General features: G+C 29.9%; 3 protein-coding genes across 3 annotated transcripts; 1 reads left to right on the top strand and 2 right to left on the bottom strand.

Annotated features, from left to right (window-relative positions):
• The first annotated feature begins 1,530 nt into the window (after positions 1–1,530).
• On the top strand, positions 1,531–6,323 carry LOC107453242 (uncharacterized). Its single transcript, XM_087166094.1, has 2 exons — positions 1,531–1,647; positions 3,448–6,323. The coding sequence occupies exon 2, from the start codon at positions 3,665–3,667 to the stop codon at positions 4,436–4,438; it is 774 nt and encodes a 257-aa protein (XP_087022220.1). The 5' UTR covers positions 1,531–1,647; positions 3,448–3,664; the 3' UTR covers positions 4,439–6,323.
• An 815-nt stretch (positions 6,324–7,138) lies between these two features.
• Positions 7,139–11,328, bottom strand: LOC107453232 (monocarboxylate transporter 12). Its single transcript, XM_071179657.2, has 3 exons — positions 10,261–11,328; positions 8,416–8,703; positions 7,139–7,467 (listed from the first exon to the last, which is right to left on the bottom strand). Exons 1-3 carry the CDS (start codon positions 10,361–10,363, stop codon positions 7,304–7,306), a joined length of 555 nt encoding a protein of 184 aa, XP_071035758.2. The 5' UTR covers positions 10,364–11,328; the 3' UTR covers positions 7,139–7,303.
• Positions 11,323–14,950, bottom strand: LOC147816504 (uncharacterized). The gene is made up of 2 exons (XM_087166099.1): positions 13,825–14,950; positions 11,323–11,651 (listed from the first exon to the last, which is right to left on the bottom strand). Exons 1-2 carry the CDS (start codon positions 14,134–14,136, stop codon positions 11,361–11,363), a joined length of 603 nt encoding a protein of 200 aa, XP_087022225.1. The 5' UTR covers positions 14,137–14,950; the 3' UTR covers positions 11,323–11,360.
• Positions 14,951–17,234: the final 2,284 nt, after the last annotated feature.

The following is a 17,234-nucleotide window of genomic DNA, read 5'->3' as shown; positions in this document are numbered from 1 at the left end:
CCTTAATTTTCACAATTGTATAATTTTGTTAAGTAATATTAACCCCGAGGAATTAATATTGCTTCTTAATCATGGCTATAATGTTACTTTTAATTTTTTTGGATTATTAAAAACGAATAAAATGTCTGCCTTGTTGACTTATACAATAATGGGAATGCTTTTAAGCTTAATACGTATAAATAAAGTAATTGTGTGAAATTATGATAGTTCTAAAAACAATTATTTTAACACTATTTTTAATCAATTAAATAGGATTAAAAGAATTTGTAGAAATATCTATTTATCAAAAAAAAAGAAAGAAACACTTTTCCTAAATTTCACTTAAAACAACGGTTATCCAGCAAATGTAATTACATTTAATACAAAATAATCGAGTAATTGAATAATACAATTAATAGAAGAATGTAATTATGTAAAAAAAATTTAGTTATCCAGATTATCATTTTTGCCTGGTGCAACTCCAATTCTAGGAAATCCAAAGCAGCTAGAAATTAAAATCCGGTCCGGTATCGTAAATAGTTTGAAATCTTATAACTAACCAACAAATCCACCAATACTCATTTAAATAATTAATCTTATTCAATTATTGTTATCAATTTCTATTCCAAAAAGGATATATTCATAATAATGTTGAATTAACCATTATAATATAACTACCTTTTCCATATCGAGTTTTTGGGCCAACGGACAAAGCAAATATGGTTTTTGACTCCTGTGTGAACGTCCCACTACCGTCTTAAAATATATCCCACTACCGTCTATTTACGCTTTAATTTCTTATTTTGTAAACTGGCCAATGTTTTTTAAACCATTTTTGCAAGTTATTCGTAAGTACATGACATATTTCTCTCTTCTAGCTTCGTATGTTCCCATTTATGTTCTATTTTGAATTTTTTTTTCCTTTTAATTTTTATGAAACTTTGAAACTGCATATTTTGATAAATCAGTCTTTTTTTTCTTTTTAGCCATCCTTACAATGATTTGTTTCGCTTTGGCTATATTAATAGAAACTATTTTTTTTTCGAATATAATCATGTGAACTAATGAAGCAGTTATTTCTTTCCGTTCTTAAATTTTCTAATTATTATTTTTTTTAATTAATGTTGCATATTTCTTTTTCTTTATACACACACATATATATAAGGTATAACTGTCTTTCTTGCTTAACTCATGGACGCGAGTATAATAACCACCCTTTATATGTGTTTTTAGAGTCCTTGTTTTAACGGGGGGGGGGGAGGCAATTGAATTCTCCCATTATTAAATTAAAAATGTGCACAGTATTTTTTTTTAAATTTAAAAGCTGTCATGGTTAATAATAAAAACATATGAAACATTAAGATGAGACTTTGTGTACTTAACTTATTAAATACTTATTTACAAACGAAAATTTATCCGTCAAAATACGGACTTATTTAACTTGTAGCGCCATTCCATCAATATCAGAGTAGTGCTAATTTTGGAATTTTCTTAGAGTGAGTATATCGAAATAAAACTTAACAATTACAGAAATAGGCAGCTGAAAGCGTTTATGCAGCTGCAAATCAATCCATCAATTGATAGTTTGTTGTTGTTCTTATCAGAGTTTCGAGATCCATTTATGTTTTTGCATCTATTTTCTATTCATAATAAATGCTTTTTTTATTGGTAATTAATTTAACTACTACTTATCAGTTTTGTTGATTCAAAAACTTACCGCACAATTAGTGATTATGTTTCAGTATTATTACAAAACCTCATACCTATAATATTTAGCTAAAAATAGTTAATATTTCTAACTTAAATGTTAAAATTTTTATTTAATTATTACAAACAAATCATCGGGGGATAGACATAGCTATTTTTATTCTACCTCAACATTCTAATGAATTTTAAGGACAAAGAGACAATTTATTAATTAGATATCCAATGAAGAGGTTATTTGAAGTTACATATTCTCCTGGAACGGGTCTTTTTTCAATACTGATATGAACCAACTACGTAATCAAATTGTTTGTACAACCCTTGTATTCAAATAAAAATTTAATAGTGATTTTAATCATTATCTAAATCAAGGGTACCCAGAATATTCAATCTTCTTTCGGCGGAACCCTGACCTTATAAATAAAGTTAATTAAGATCATTATGAGCATTATAACCTGTAGAATAGTTTTAAAATATTTAATTAGAGGATGAAGATTTTCTATCTTTTAATCACTAATAATCTTAAATTAGGCTTTATGTCCAACACAGTTAAATTTACCATCCTTGTGATATATCTAGTCCAGTTATGAATTTGTTTTTGATGTATATGCAGTAGCTCGAAATGTATTAAAAAAAGTCGAATTATGCTTTTTCTTTGAAATGAGAACTTTAAAGAACTGCAATAAATGTTAAGGAAACATATTTCTTTATTAAAGAATTAAGTTATTTTATTTTGATTTCAAAAGTGTGATCGGAAATACTAATGCAATATTTTATAAATGCTTGTTCTTTTCATAATTTGTTCAGTGTATTGTTAAAAATATTATATTTTATTTTAAAAAATTCAATTTATATTTCATTGACTTTTCACTTGAAAAGTTTTACAAAGGCAACCAAAGGATTAAATAAATTGTGAATTATAGGTTAGATCTAAATATAAGCAGAGTGTTTAAAACTTACCACTATAAAAAGTATATTACAAGAAGTACTAACTCGCAGAACCCCTTTAACTCTTCACCTTAACTTAAAGGTTGTGCGGAACACCATTTGGAAACCCTGCTTTAGCAATAATTCATACAGTTTGCTTTGTAGTGTTCATATTCAGTGTCTTAAAATTATAGCAAAAAGAGGTTCTTTAACCTTTCTTTTATTTATTTTTTTACCAGTTGAAAATAAAACCTTCTTTCACTCCAAAAAAGCTCAAAGTGCTTTCGATCCCTGAGATCTATGAAATTTAAAGACTTGATAAAAAATAACAATAATGTTGTTCAGTTTTATAAGACTTAAATATTATCTTCCCTATGAAATATCAATTTTGAAACTTCTTCCACTATTAATATTTTCTAGAGGATTATTGAAAAAAAATTTTTTTTATTATTTAAAGATCTTTTAAATTAGTAAGTACCCTTTAGGAAAAAGGCGAACTTGGTACATATCATGGCAAGCCTGTTCTTGCCAGATTGACAATTTTATGAAACTACTAAACTAATGCCACAATAATGTTCACAAGTATTGAATCCTCAGTACTTTTGTACATTTGGTACAAAGATACAAAGAACAATTACTTTAAACAAAATGAATTAGATCATTTTTATCTGATATGAAGTTGGTTTCAAAGGAAGTTGAATTGTAAAATTTATTAATAATCACTGATATCTCACAATTTTTTGAAACTTTTTCAGAGTCCAAAATTTTACCTTAAAATATTGATATAATTAGACACAAAATACACTAATACTACTTTTTTTCTTCTTTTTTTTTTAGATTATAAATGACATTACATTACTTGGTTATAATTAAGAGTTAGCTTTCTTCCAATACTCTGTGTAGAAAACCAGGAGCTATTGCGTAACATCTCCAGCTTAAAGTCAATGAACTTAGCGATGGAAACAAATAGACTAATTGGCAGACTCTTCTTTGAAGAATCAGAGTAAATTTAAATCCTTTTTTTTTTTACTGCTCTACTTAATCAGTTGCCAGTATGTCACAAACCACAGAGGATGAGTCAGAGCCTCTAGGCCAAACTAAACTTAAGTTATGTACTCTCTGTAATAAAAGTTTCTCTTGCTTAAAGAGACATGAAATTGTTCATAAAAGGGAAAATCCACATTCCTGTAATATATGCAAGGAGAGATTTTGTCAAAAGGAAGATTTGAAGAAACACTGCCTCGATGTCCATGCTGAAGAAAGATCATATTCTTGTGAAATCTGTAATAAACCTTTTGTGCAAAAATCTAGTTTAAAGGTACATTATCGAGCTGTGCACGCTAAAGAAAAACCCTTTTCTTGCGAAATTTGTAATAAGACTTTCTCATATACAGGAGATGCAAAGAGACATTTCGATACTGTCCATGCTAATGGGCATAACTACTCATGTGAAGTATGCTGTAAGAAATTTTCACGAAAATACAATTTAAAGGTGCATTGTCTTAGTGTCCATGCTAAAGAGGAGCCTTTCTCTTGTGATATTTGCTTTAAAACTTTTTCTTATAAAGGAAATTTAAAAATACACTATGATGCTGTCCATGCTAAAAAGCAGCCGTACTCTTGTGAAAAATGCTGCAAGACATTTTCTTTGAAACACAATCTAAAGATGCATCATCGTACTGTACACGCTAAAGACACACTTCTCGCTTGTGATATGTGTGATAAGACTTTTACGTGTAAAGGAAATTTAACGAAACATCTTTCCTTGAAACACTTAGATGCTGTATGTGCTAATCAGAAGCTATATTCTTATGAGTTTGTCACTTAAAAATAATTGGTTATTTCTGTCTGTGCTTGATAAATACCTTTAAATTTATGTTAAAAGTCATTTTAAAAAAATATGCTTTAACAATATGTTCTCTTAACACTTGTATTAAATAGGAGCCTGTCTCTTGTGACTTCTGTAACAAATTTAAAAATACAATTTGTTAAGTGTAAGCAGGAGGTGACTTACAGAATTTTTCAGAAAAGTTTTAAAAACTTCAACTTAAAAATGAATGATTGTGAGGAGTATAACTTAACCAGAATGAAAAAACTGCATGCATTCCTTTTAGGCAGGGTTGCCAAAAATCTGGATTTTTTTTTTATTGTATTTTTTTATATTTAAATCAGACTTTTGTATATTTTTCATCAAAGCTCTGTTAGTTTATATTGTTAATGCCTGACACTTTTTAAGAAAACAATTCTGTAACAAATTATGCAACAATATTATTCCTAGTTGTATACAATAATTATTACAAACTAATCACGGAAAAAAAGTAAAATCACAATTGTTTTTCTTCAAATTTAATACTTTCTTGAATACTCATAAAAGTATTGAGCTTGAATAAAAACAACATATGAGATAAAAACAAAGACCCAATATCAAATTAAGAATGATTTAATTTAAATCTGGAAACATAAATTATTCTAAATTACTATTGGACAAAAAGGACTTTTTGACATTCTATTCCAAAAACTGCATGTTTAGTAAATTTTATAAATATTTGTATTTAAATAAATATAAAGCTAAATTGATATAATTGAAATATGTTTTTTTTTTTTTATATATATATAAAAATAACAAATTATTTGACATGCAACTAATGGATAGTTATAATTTAAAATTTCACATACTTAAATCCACATTTAATCTTTTTTTTTCTTTTTTTAGCCTATTTTGAAAATTAATAACAATATAAATGTGTATAATATAAATGTAATACATCACCCTCTCAGTATTTTTCTGATTAAAAATTTTTAATATTAATGACATTAAGTTAAGGTATAATGACATCCACAATCTTAAGAATATATTTAAGCAATATCCTAAATAAAAATAAACAAAAATATTTTTCACGTAAATTAAGGTTTTTTTTTTTTTATTGAAAAAATCAATTGATTATTAATTTAAAAAGATCAAGAAATTTAAGTCATGCCAATCCTGCTTATAGGTAAACTAAATTTTTATGTCAAAATAATTTACTCCATATTAAGCCTAAAAATATTTGTGATTTACAAATATTCCCTTCAGATCTAAAGCATCATTCAACCCTCTATTTTTAATTTCCAGATATTTGATTTAGTATTATAAGTCAAACCCTTGATCCACATTTGCAAAAGCACAACTTTGTGTAGATGTATATAAACATTAGAGAATTCCAGTTATTTCTATTATAGATGGTCTGACTTTTGCTATATCTATGTTTGTACTATATGTTATTTAAATGTTATTGCAACTGATATTTACTATAGCTAAAACATTATCATAGACTCTTCATTTCATCTTTCGTCATATTTATAGACACAATCGTATGTGACAAAAATTTTATTTTGTAACATGCATGTTTCACAAAGTTTTTGAGAAACTATGCTTCAACAACTAGAGATCGTACATTCTTGTTAAAGCTAATTTCTTGTTTATGTAACAGGAACCTACTGTAGGATTTTCACACATAGTCTTTCATGAGTTATTCTTCTATTATTTAATCTAGTGAATTTCTAAAATTAAGTTTTTAATATTGTAGCTTAAGCTTAGCTTGATAGTTATAATTCATTAGTTATGTTTGAGGAAATTATATTAATTTATTTTTGTAGGAAAAAAAATCTTGTTGTATATGATTTATTTAATTGTTTGTGAGGATAAAATTCTAATAAATAAATTTTCATGAGATTGTCTGTTGTTCTAGTGAATTTCTAAAAATAAATTTAAATTATTCTAGTTTATTAATTAACTTAATTTGACAGTTATAACTCATTATGATATGTATATATGATTAAGGGAATTATTACCTTTTTTTATTTTATTTATCAAGAGAAATCTTATGATATGCATTGTGTTCTGTAAGGAACGCCCTTAATATGCATTTTTAGAATCTATACCTAAAATTAAATCAAGGTTTTCACATTGGGGGTTGCAAATAAATATTTAAGCAATGAAAAAACGAAACCGCTATCGAAATCTGACAAATTATAGTACAGGATGCATCCGTAATAAACATCGAAACTGTTTTAATTGAATGCTGAAACTTAAAGGTGATTCTAATAATCGACCTTCAATTCTATGTTTTCTCCATCAAACCTTTCTTGCTTTTTATCACATTCACCCTCTTGTTCAGTGATTTGTCAGATTTCTATTACGGTTTTGCCTTCCCTTGCTTAAATGTTAATTAGAAACCTCGATTGTATGTACTTTTAAGATAAGGTTTCTAAATATACACATTAAGAATGGTCTTTACGGAACACCTTGCGTAATAAAAGATTTTTTTTCATAAATTTATAAATTACTTTTTTGTTTATACTGATGAAATTTTAATAAAAAAATATTTAATACATTCTAATTGAGTTGACAAAACCCAAGTAACGATTAAACTTAACCATTTTAAAAAGATAAGGTACATAATGATCTATAAAATAAAAAAATTTATTGATTTTGCATAATACGTTTAACATTTTAAAATAAAATTATTTCTTTGAATTGGTTAGTATTATTTACTTTTCTTTGAATTAATTCTTATATTTTAACCATTACAATCAAATAACTGAATTTGTCTTGTATCGAAATTCTTAATCTCTGTTAATTCCCTCAATATACAACAGCTCATATTAATTGCATGCCATAACATTGTTTCTTCTTGATGGTGGTTTCTCTCCATCATTCCATATTTTCCGTGCCAAATAGATCTTCCAGTTCTCTTTGAGTGTAACACAATGGCATTGTCAGTGGAACAATGAAGAATAATAATCCTGCAAAAATATTAATTCCTCCCAGAAGCAAAAATAGCTCGTCATAAGAGCCCGCATTGTCTCTAAAATGACCTGGAGGAAAAAAAATTAAATTTTACATTTAAGTCTACCTTAACTTTCGTTAGACAGTCAAAATTAAATGGTGATTATAAACGCAAGTCCAATTATTTCAAAGAACAGCATAACGAGCTGTATTTCTTTTATTGTTTATTTATTATTTGTTGTTAGCTCCCGTGAATGTTTACTCGTGATTTACATAAGTCAGAGATGGCAAGGCTTAGGACAGAATGTATCCACGATTTAAATCGTCCTGCTCAAAACCCCTTTGTTCAAATTATGTCACAATTTTAAAAAAAAATAATGTGAAAAATAAAAGGTTGATTATTGAACAAGAAATAGACAAGTTTTTGTTTTATTAAAAATGTTTATTATTATTTTTAATAGTGTGTTTATTTATCCTTATGCAAAAACATAATTTATCAGTATTAAAAGCATATTTAAGGGATAAGGTATTCACTTTTGTTGTTCAATGATTTATTTAGCTTCAAAAATAATAAATCTTTTCTTATTATATTATCTTTCTTTAATACGTTAAAGCAAATTGTATAAAAAGTATCAAATATTTATGAATACATGTAATTATTATATGTACAATGGTTACACGTATAGAATTTTTACCTTTTACCAATGTTTAAGGTTTTGGACGCTTTAAGACAGTTTTAGTCAGTTTAAGACAGTAAAACCCATGTGTCCAAAACCAGTTTAGGACGTCCAAAACCCCAACTCTGAATAAGTAGTAATACTTCAATTATTTAAAAACATGCTGTGCTTTTTACACCAGATAAGATTTACCAGTTATAAAAAGTGTTCTATGAATGTTAAATGTCAAAGAGAATTTAAGGTATGTGATATCCATAAAAAGATTTCAGTCAGATTTAGAGGGTGTTCGATAAGCTCTCCTACATTATTTATCATATACATTAGCACCTGTGTGTAGAAGAATGGCCCTGATAGACTTACCCATCATTAATGGCATGACTAATGTTAGAAATCCAGCCATGAATCCTGCTCCTCCAATGGCCAAACTCTGTATGTCGTGGTGAACAAACTTGTAAAGTATAACAGGAAAGAGGACCATACCACTTCCGGTAGCCATTCCATATATAAATAAATTTAACATAAATACGTAAAACAGATTTGAGACAGGAAACAGAAGCATGAAAAATCCCTGAAGTAAATACAAAATCATAATGAATGTACTTTCCGAGAGAAACTTCTTGTCAGTGACCCAACCAAAGCAAGTCCTTCCTGTAATGAATCAAATATAATTTTAAAGTTCATATTGCATTTAGTACAAATATTTTTTAAAAAAGTCTGACAATAACTAACAATAGTTGTTGAATCAAGAAGAAAAAAAATCCGAGATTTCTAATTTGTCAGTATATGAAGATATTATGATTTTTAACTAAGTATTATTAAATAGTACACATAAAAAAAATGTCTGACACTAACTAACGATATTTGGTGAATCAAAAAACAAAAATGTCCATCTTTTCTAATGGATCAGATATGGGAAGATGGAGATTATTAACTAACTAAGTACTATTAAATAGTACATATAAGTAAAAAAACTAACACTAACTTACGATATTGGTTGAATCAACAACAAAAAAAATCCGACATTTCTAACTTGTCAGTATCGGATATGGAGATATTAAGATTATTGACTAAGTGTTATTAAATAGAACATGTAAAAAAATGCCTGGCACTAACTAGCAATATTTGTTGGATAAAAAAAAAAATCCGATATTTCTTAGGGGTTAGTATTGGATGTAAAGAGATGGATATTATTCATTTGTATTAATTTAATAAATTATTTATAGTTAATAATCATTTATTAACTAAGACAAAAGTGTTAAAACTGATTAATATTGGTTAGTTTTTGGAATTTTTTCCTTAAATTTTCTAGAAATATTGTATGAATTGTTCTGTAACTTTATATTGGGTGCCCTATGATTATTTAGATAAGCTTTAAAGTGAGGTAGGGAACATCGCAAGGATTCGGATTTGCCTAGCAACTCATGGTTGGAAACGTCTTCGTTCGTCGTTAAGTGGTGTTAATACGATGAATTAGACTGGTTCCCTGGCCACCATACTCTCCTGATTTAAGCAACAAGGACTTCGTTTCTTTGGGATGCACTGCAATGCACACAATACCAGTTGATTCCGAAATGGATCTAGTTGAGACAATCGTCTGTACTACGGCGGATATTTAACAGAATCCAGATGTATTTGAGAGAGTGTGCCAGTCCATGGCTCGACGGTGTAACGCATGAATCGCTAGCAATGGTGGAAACTTTGAACATATTTTGTGACACTTTCACATAGTCTTTAACACAGCATATGTAATATCTTTGACAGATAGATATTTCAGATGATTTCAGTCTTTGTTTCTTGTATCTGTCATGCTACTTTCCCATGACATTTAAGACCATGGGTTGCTATGCAATTCTGAATCTTTGCCATGTTCCCTACCTCTCCTTAAAGTTTGCCACAGTAATCCTGGGACACCCTGCATAACGTTTAGTAGGTCATATAATTATCCGCACTTTTTAAAGAAGATAAAGTCATAAGGGGTCACATCTGCCATCTCTTTTACCTTTTAGCGACATCATACTTACTGTGAAACATTTTCACTTTAGTTGCAGGCTATGAGTTTATATGACAAAAAAACTACCAAAATCATCCAAAAAATTAACGTTTCTATGTAATAAAATCAAATAAAAGCGGAAGATATGAACTCGAATCTTTAGTTATAACTACTTTTCATTCATACATTCATACTTTAGTTATACTACTACTAACCATTTTTCACTACTGTCACCAGACCTGTCAAAGCACTTATTCTAATTTTGGACCAGTTTTCCAATCCCGAAGCTACCACCAAGGAATTGAGCCAGAATGTCATTTCTTGTTTGATTTCATCATCGCTTGTGAACTGCTTCCCAAATAAAAACGATTTGAGTTTCGTTGAAAATGAAAATTACTTGGTACCTAGAGAGATCTCTCTAAATTTTGGCTTTCAGCTCATCTGTGGCGTGTGATGACCTCTAACTAGTTGCATCTCTTTACGCCCCCGTGGCATGTGAGACCACAACCTCTCCGCTACTAGGGCTGCTTCTCTAACCAGTCAACAACGGACCCACACGTAGGACGCATGTTTTAGTTATGAATGAGTTGAAAGAAAAAGTTACGTAAAAGACAAATCTCATGACGCAAGGAGCGGTTCCAAGCGATTTTCTTTTATTTCCGAAACTGAAAATACTTTCAAATGAAAAACAGTCTACAAATGATGATAATAAACTAAGTTTATTAGTGCTTCTTGTTCTAATAAAAATAATAGAGATGATTTTATGATTTGTGTCTAGCGCGGAATAATGGAATTCCCTTTCAAGATATAGTCGCCCTTAATTTGAAACATTTCGACATAAGGATTGTTTTCCAATTGAATCTCCCATTGCAATACATTAAATATATAAATAGCATGGGATGATGGACTCCTCTTATTAACTGAATAGTGAATCAGAATCTGAAACACTGTGATGTAAAGAATGCTTTCCAAATCAAACCCCATAGCATAGATAAGGATATAAATATCATGGAAGGATGGTCTGATCAATAGAATAGAATATCTCCTGATCGATAGAATAGTCAATCAGAATCTGAAGCAGTGTTTTCCTATTCCATTCCCCATGGAAATACACTAAGAACATGAATAGCACGACATGATGAATACTCATTATCAACAGAATAAGTCAATCAGAATCTGAAGCAGTATGTCATAAAGTTTGTTTTCCGATTCGATTCCCCATGGAAAAACACTAAGGACATCAATAGCGCGAAATGATGGACACTCATTATCAACAGAATAGTCAATCAGAATCTGAAACACTACTGCAAAAATATTATTTACCTATTAAATCCCCTATAGACAATATATTAAGAAGGTAAATAGCATGGAATGATGGAATCCCTTTATCAACAGAATAATCAATTAAAATTTGAAGCACTGCGACATAAATAATCTGATAACTTGTAACACTGATGCATATAATGATGTACATTGGATTTTTGTATAGTAAGATCAACGTCTTGAGGCTTTCCGTGAACGACAACTCATTCAACTTGGCAGAATCATCTGAATGGGTGTCCGAACTCTCGCTGTCTTCTTCCGTGGGCCGGGAGAAAAGTCTGGACTGGAAAAAAGAATTTCATAATTGTAAATTTTTCACGTTTAAAAAAAAATAATACTATTTTTAAGGAGCATTGTTACAAAATTTCAACCATTTGGATATCCTTCATTATTTGTATGTGCATGGTGTTCCTAATCACCACTTTAATATACGGGACAAATAGAAGGAAAAAAGCTTGGCCAACTGCTGATAAAGAGAGTGAGATTCAATGCATCGAAACCTGTGACAATATGCCTAATAACTAAGTCCCGGATTTTGATGACATTTGCATTTTTGGACATTTTTTGTCTTTTAGAGCATTTTTTAAAATTTATAGGGCATTTTTCCTTAAATTTTGGGGCGTATTTTGCATTTTAATGCATTTTTTAAAGTTTTTTGTTAATTTTTTCCAATGTTTACTATTTTTTATCAATTTTCATTATTACACTGGCTTTCAAACAATGAAGAAAATCTATAGAATATTAACAGGTGAAGCAAAATCTTTTCAAATTGAAGAAGAATTGTAAGTAAGTGAGACCGTCTTTATCAAGTACGCACCTATAACATCAGTAGACGTTGAAAGAAGCTTCTGCAGGAATGAAAATTTACTTTCAGACAAGAGACGCTCGTCTACATTTCAAATTATCAAAAAAAATTTAATAATCCAATGTAATTCTGATATTTAGAAATATTATGAGATGGAAGTTGTTATATCCATTAAAGTTTCTATACAAAATAAAAATATTTTGGTGTCAATATATTTTCCTTTTTTTGCTATTTTAGGATATAAAACATATTTTTCAAACTTTAATGAACGTAGAACAAGTATTGCATTGCTTTATATTTTTTAAATGACTCATAATAATTTTAAAGACCAAAATATTTTTTGATTCAATATTTTTACTTTATTTAAGGCATTTTTTGCGTAATTTTTGCATTTTTAAGGGCATTTTTGGCCCTTTTTAAGGGCATTAGTTGAGATTTTTTAGGTCATCAAAATCCGGGCTCTACTAATAACAATTAGATTTCAATTTCATCTATTTGTAACTTAAGACTTTGCAGTATCCACGTAAAGTTGAAGGGGCTGTGATATTCTTAAGAAATTAAAATTATCTCCGTTCAATTAAAGTTCTAATTAAGAAATTCTTCTATAAACATGGAATCCGATTTCAACTAAAAACAACTGATATACTCTTTTATTTAATTTAATACCTTTTTAAAAAAACAAATGAAAACGAGATATTTAAACTTTTTAAATTTTCCTTCACATTCTTTTTGTTCTCTCTAAAAACATTGAATTAATAATAATCTATCTTATAAACTATAGCTGTCTAAATTGGTATTTAATTACGTTTGATTTAGTACTATATGAGTGTGTAAATATTGACAAACTTCAATTTAACCCAGTAATGCTCATAATTTTTTTCTAATCTAAATAAAATATGCTTTAGGGGGCCTGGAAAGTAATGTTATTTCAGTACATTAAATATTCGTTAGTCTTAAAAACCACTTCATTTTTTTCGATTTGGCATTTAAAGGTTGTTTCTAACGTGGGTGAATACATTATTGATTTAAAATAAAATCCGGATAACAAATGTCAAATGCATCGACACGACATTACTTTTCGGTCTCCCTAACAATTAAACATCTAAATTAATAATATTTACTTCATTATTTAATTTAAATTGAAAGATTATACATTGAATTTATTTTCACTCAAGTGCTAACAATTTTCACGTGATAGCAACTTTTATAAAAGTAATTGTGAAAAAAGAATTTGAAATACAATATCATTGATCAGAAATTTTCAAAAACTTAATTTCGGTTAAAAGTATTTTGTAACGAAATTGTTCAAGAATATTATTGTTTTGAAATTATTATTAATAAACGTTTTTTTTTTCTGAAAAAAAAAACTCTTTTTAAGGCGGAATTAAAAAATTTTTGTCTTGCAAAGTGGGTGGTGAGACAAAATAAACCTGGAAATTTACATGGACTCAAGTCAGAAAGAAGCAAAGTTTATGTAACAGATAACCCGAGTGTAATACGAGAGTGATACCTAATATTTTAAATAATAATAACTTTATGAAGATTTAAATAATTTTACATAAATTTATCGAAATCGTAGTTTTGTTTTCGTTATGCATCACTGGCGTAACTATTTAGATACCATTGGTTTAAAATGATTTTTTCCCCTCACCTTAAAGAAATTTTTTATTTTGGAAGGTGTTTCAGGCAAATTCTCTATATTTGGTAGACTCAGCGTGCCATCAAATTCGTCAGAACTTATAACAGTGTCGGTGTCAGACAAGTTTAAATTTTCAAGACTTCTAACTTTTTTCAACTTCCAGGGGCATTTTCTTCTAAATGTCATAAACTTCATCTCCTCGATAAGATTGTTCGAAAATCCGGTGATTCCAGACCGATCGATTTTGGGAATTATCATTAGTCTGCTGAGTTGTATAGCTGATTTCAAGGGATGAGCAGCATCATGCTTTTCTGCCTTGTGCATTCTGTCAACTAGAAGGGGAGATTTCGGTCAAAATTTTTGCAAGCGACATCACGGGTGTGCGTCTAACCTGATTTGATGACCCACGCATGACGTCGCTTGTAAGAATCCAATTAGGTATGTAAATTTTTGGTACAAGAGCTATAGTTTCGCTATACCGAGCCCAGCATTGGCTTGTAAGAAAAAGAAAACGAACCGAATTATAGTTCGATTCAGTTCTTAACACAGTGTCAGAAAGACCAAGTTTGAGAGAAATATCGCAAAGTAAAATAAACGTCTCTTCTTTCTCTCTCACTCACTTTTTCGCAACACAAACTGGACAATTTTGAAGCTGCTCTTTGTAACAACGCAAACTAATTTAGATACAGAGTCACGAATTACTAGAGCCCTTGAATTACTAATCTAAAAGTAAACCAGTGAAATTTCTAACTACGTATAAAACTCTAATGATGATGTCACAGTTTTCCATTGTTTACAGTACATTTTAATTGGTTCGAAAATCTCATAATACGATCCAGTGTTTTCCCATAATAATTTCCATATTGGTTTGGTTTGCTTCAGCATAACGTTAATGAAAGTCATAAAACCATTGTTTTCATGTAAAAAGTTTCGTATCCGAAATATAAAGGTATTTACCTGTAATATTTACTTTTTTTTTTTTATTTTACTCCACTATTATTACGACTATCACTGTTTTCTAAATTTAAAGATAACTTAGAGAGCTGTTTCTTTATTAAAAGGTAATTTTATGATATTACCTCAAAGGGAGAGTAGCAATCGACAACATCTTCCCTTCATCCATCTTCATTCATTCATCTCTCTTCATTCGTTCATCAACCTTCTTCTACCTCAAGATTGAATCGAGTTAGTATGTCTTATATACTAGTGAATTGATATTTAATAGTGGTATTGGTAGTTATGCCACAATACTCCTCCACCAGAATTTTATAAGAGATTGAATTCGATGAACGGATACCACTAGTTGCCGTATTTGTGAAAGACCGGGAGAGCCGTGTTAAGTTCTACGGATTTTGAAGCGCTTGTGGTGAGAGCTGTTCGTTGAGTTTTATCCCTGATAAAATTCTGGTGGGGAATTATTGTAGCGTAACTACCACTATCATTATTAAATATTAATTTACTAGTATATATGACAAGCTAACTTGATTCAATCTTGAAGTAACACTTGATATATGAAGGTTAACATCGTCGATAACACTTTCCCCACATTGATGACCTGCGGAAGTGAAATGAACACACGATGAATGGTCCACATCGAACAGTTGATTTGCTATTTGTGACTACGTCATTATCCTCTTCACGCTATTGCTGTCTCATTTACACACAACTAAATCCTGCATTCACTCGACTGCTAATAGCATCACAGGAGAGACCACACACACAGCCGTGAACTTAATGCAGCTCTCACGACAAACGCTCAAAACCCGGTGAACTTAATACAGCTCCCACCACGAGTGCTCAAAATCCGGTGACCTTAATACAGCTGTCCCGGTCTTTCACAAATACGGCAACTAGTGGAATCCGTTCATCGAATTCCATCCCTGATAAAATTCTGGTGGAGGAGTATTGTGGGGTAACTACCACTACGATTATTAAACATCAATTCACTAATATGTAAGACATGCTAACTAAAATCAATATTGGGGTACCTTTTGATAGATGAAAGTTGGCAAAATCGAATGCTCATTCCCCACAACCTTATTACGCTACATTATAATATATAAACTTATTTGAATTGGTGTCTAAATTTATTAACCCTTTTACGATTATTTTTCGGAGTAAATTACATAAATATGCTATTATAAATTCCGGTTAAAGTGATTTGTTAAATGATTTAGATCTTAACCATCAGCTTCGAGCACATTATGATTCATGCACGAATCGTATTTAATAAAGCATCTTCTCTGGAAAACGAAAATAATAATAAATTACCCCTAATTTGATGTCATAATATACCTTTAGTTTTTAATGTTATTTTTAAAAAATTGATTTCCAGGCAAAAATATTAATATTCACTTACAGATCGTAATAGAATCATAAGAGGAATAGAATCATGTAAAGTTTGTCATACTATTTTACTGATAAATCAGTGATTACGTGGAAAGGTAAACATCCGTCCTTAAATGCGGAAATTTGGTGTATTAACCAGAAGCTATATCTGTCCATTTTTGCTGTTATATTCCGTTCCTTACCTAGATTTGGTTGAGGATTTTCGATTCACCCTTGTGGACTACTTGCTAAATTTCCATATTATACGTGGACTATCAATACCAATTAAATTTGACTAGTGCTAAGAATTATTACGAAGCAATCATCGGGGTCGGTGAGTGGCAGCGAAAAGGAAGCTCAATCCCCTAGAAAATACAGATAATGACACTATAAACTATACTTAATTCTTCATATTTTTGAGGATCCTTTATCCATAGTGGTTCGCGCAACATCAAGCTTAGTGGCAAAACATGCAGAGTAATTCCAGCCAAAATCAAAAATGTTCCAGCAAGACCATAATGCTTCACGAGATAGTTAATTAAAAAAGGCAGGGTCATGCTTCCGACACAGCCACCAGAAATTGATATACCGGCTGCTGTAGCTCGATATTTCACAAAGTATTCATTCACAGACACTCTGAAAAGGGTATTAGACAATGAACAACCTAAACCTGAAATAAAATACGATCATCAAAGAAGTTAAATGAACCAGTTAACCATAAAACAGTTTGCTGCAGAAAATAGTATGTGATTTCTGTGTTTTTATTGTAGTTATTGTACGCTATGGCTATGGCACATAAAGAGAAAGAATCGTAGGCTTAAGGGTTGTTTTTTTTAGAACTAGTAAACCAAATTTTCAAATTTTGCCCCTAAGTTACAACTTTCTATCAAATTTCCGTTTTTTCATTAACTTGCAAATTTCAAATTAGATGGTTGGTTGACTCTAATACCACTTGCCACACGAACAAGCCTGCTTGGTGAAACCGAGCAAATTTATGGCAGATTGTGCGATTCTTGTTTTTCAGTGGCGCTATCTATGGCTGAGAATTCGACTTCTGCCACACCATACGTCACACCTGTTTATAAGGCAGGCCC

Source organism: Parasteatoda tepidariorum, chromosome 1 (assembly GCF_982258835.1).
Source record: "Parasteatoda tepidariorum strain Cologne lab strain chromosome 1, Ptep-v5.0, whole genome shotgun sequence".
In the NCBI taxonomy this organism is placed as follows: Eukaryota; Metazoa; Arthropoda; class Arachnida; order Araneae; family Theridiidae; genus Parasteatoda; species Parasteatoda tepidariorum.
This window is presented reverse-complemented; position numbering and strand designations above follow the sequence as displayed.

Excerpts from the sequence above, each read along its gene's own strand:
- LOC107453242 (XM_087166094.1), top strand. The coding sequence starts at position 3,665 with ATGTCACAAACCACAGAGGATGAGTCAGAGCCTCTAGGCCAAACTAAA.
- LOC107453232 (XM_071179657.2), bottom strand. The coding sequence starts at position 10,363 with ATGACATTCTGGCTCAATTCCTTGGTGGTAGCTTCGGGATTGGAAAAC. Across the intron at positions 8,704-10,260 it reads GGTGACAGTAGTGAAAAATG|GAAGGACTTGCTTTGGTTGG; the intron begins GTTAGTAGTAGT and ends GATTCATTACAG. Across the intron at positions 7,468-8,415 it reads AGTCATGCCATTAATGATGG|GTCATTTTAGAGACAATGCG; the intron begins GTAAGTCTATCA and ends TTTTTCCTCCAG.
- LOC147816504 (XM_087166099.1), bottom strand. The coding sequence starts at position 14,136 with ATGCACAAGGCAGAAAAGCATGATGCTGCTCATCCCTTGAAATCAGCT. Across the intron at positions 11,652-13,824 it reads AAATAAAAAATTTCTTTAAG|TCCAGACTTTTCTCCCGGCC; the intron begins GTGAGGGGAAAA and ends TCTTTTTTCCAG.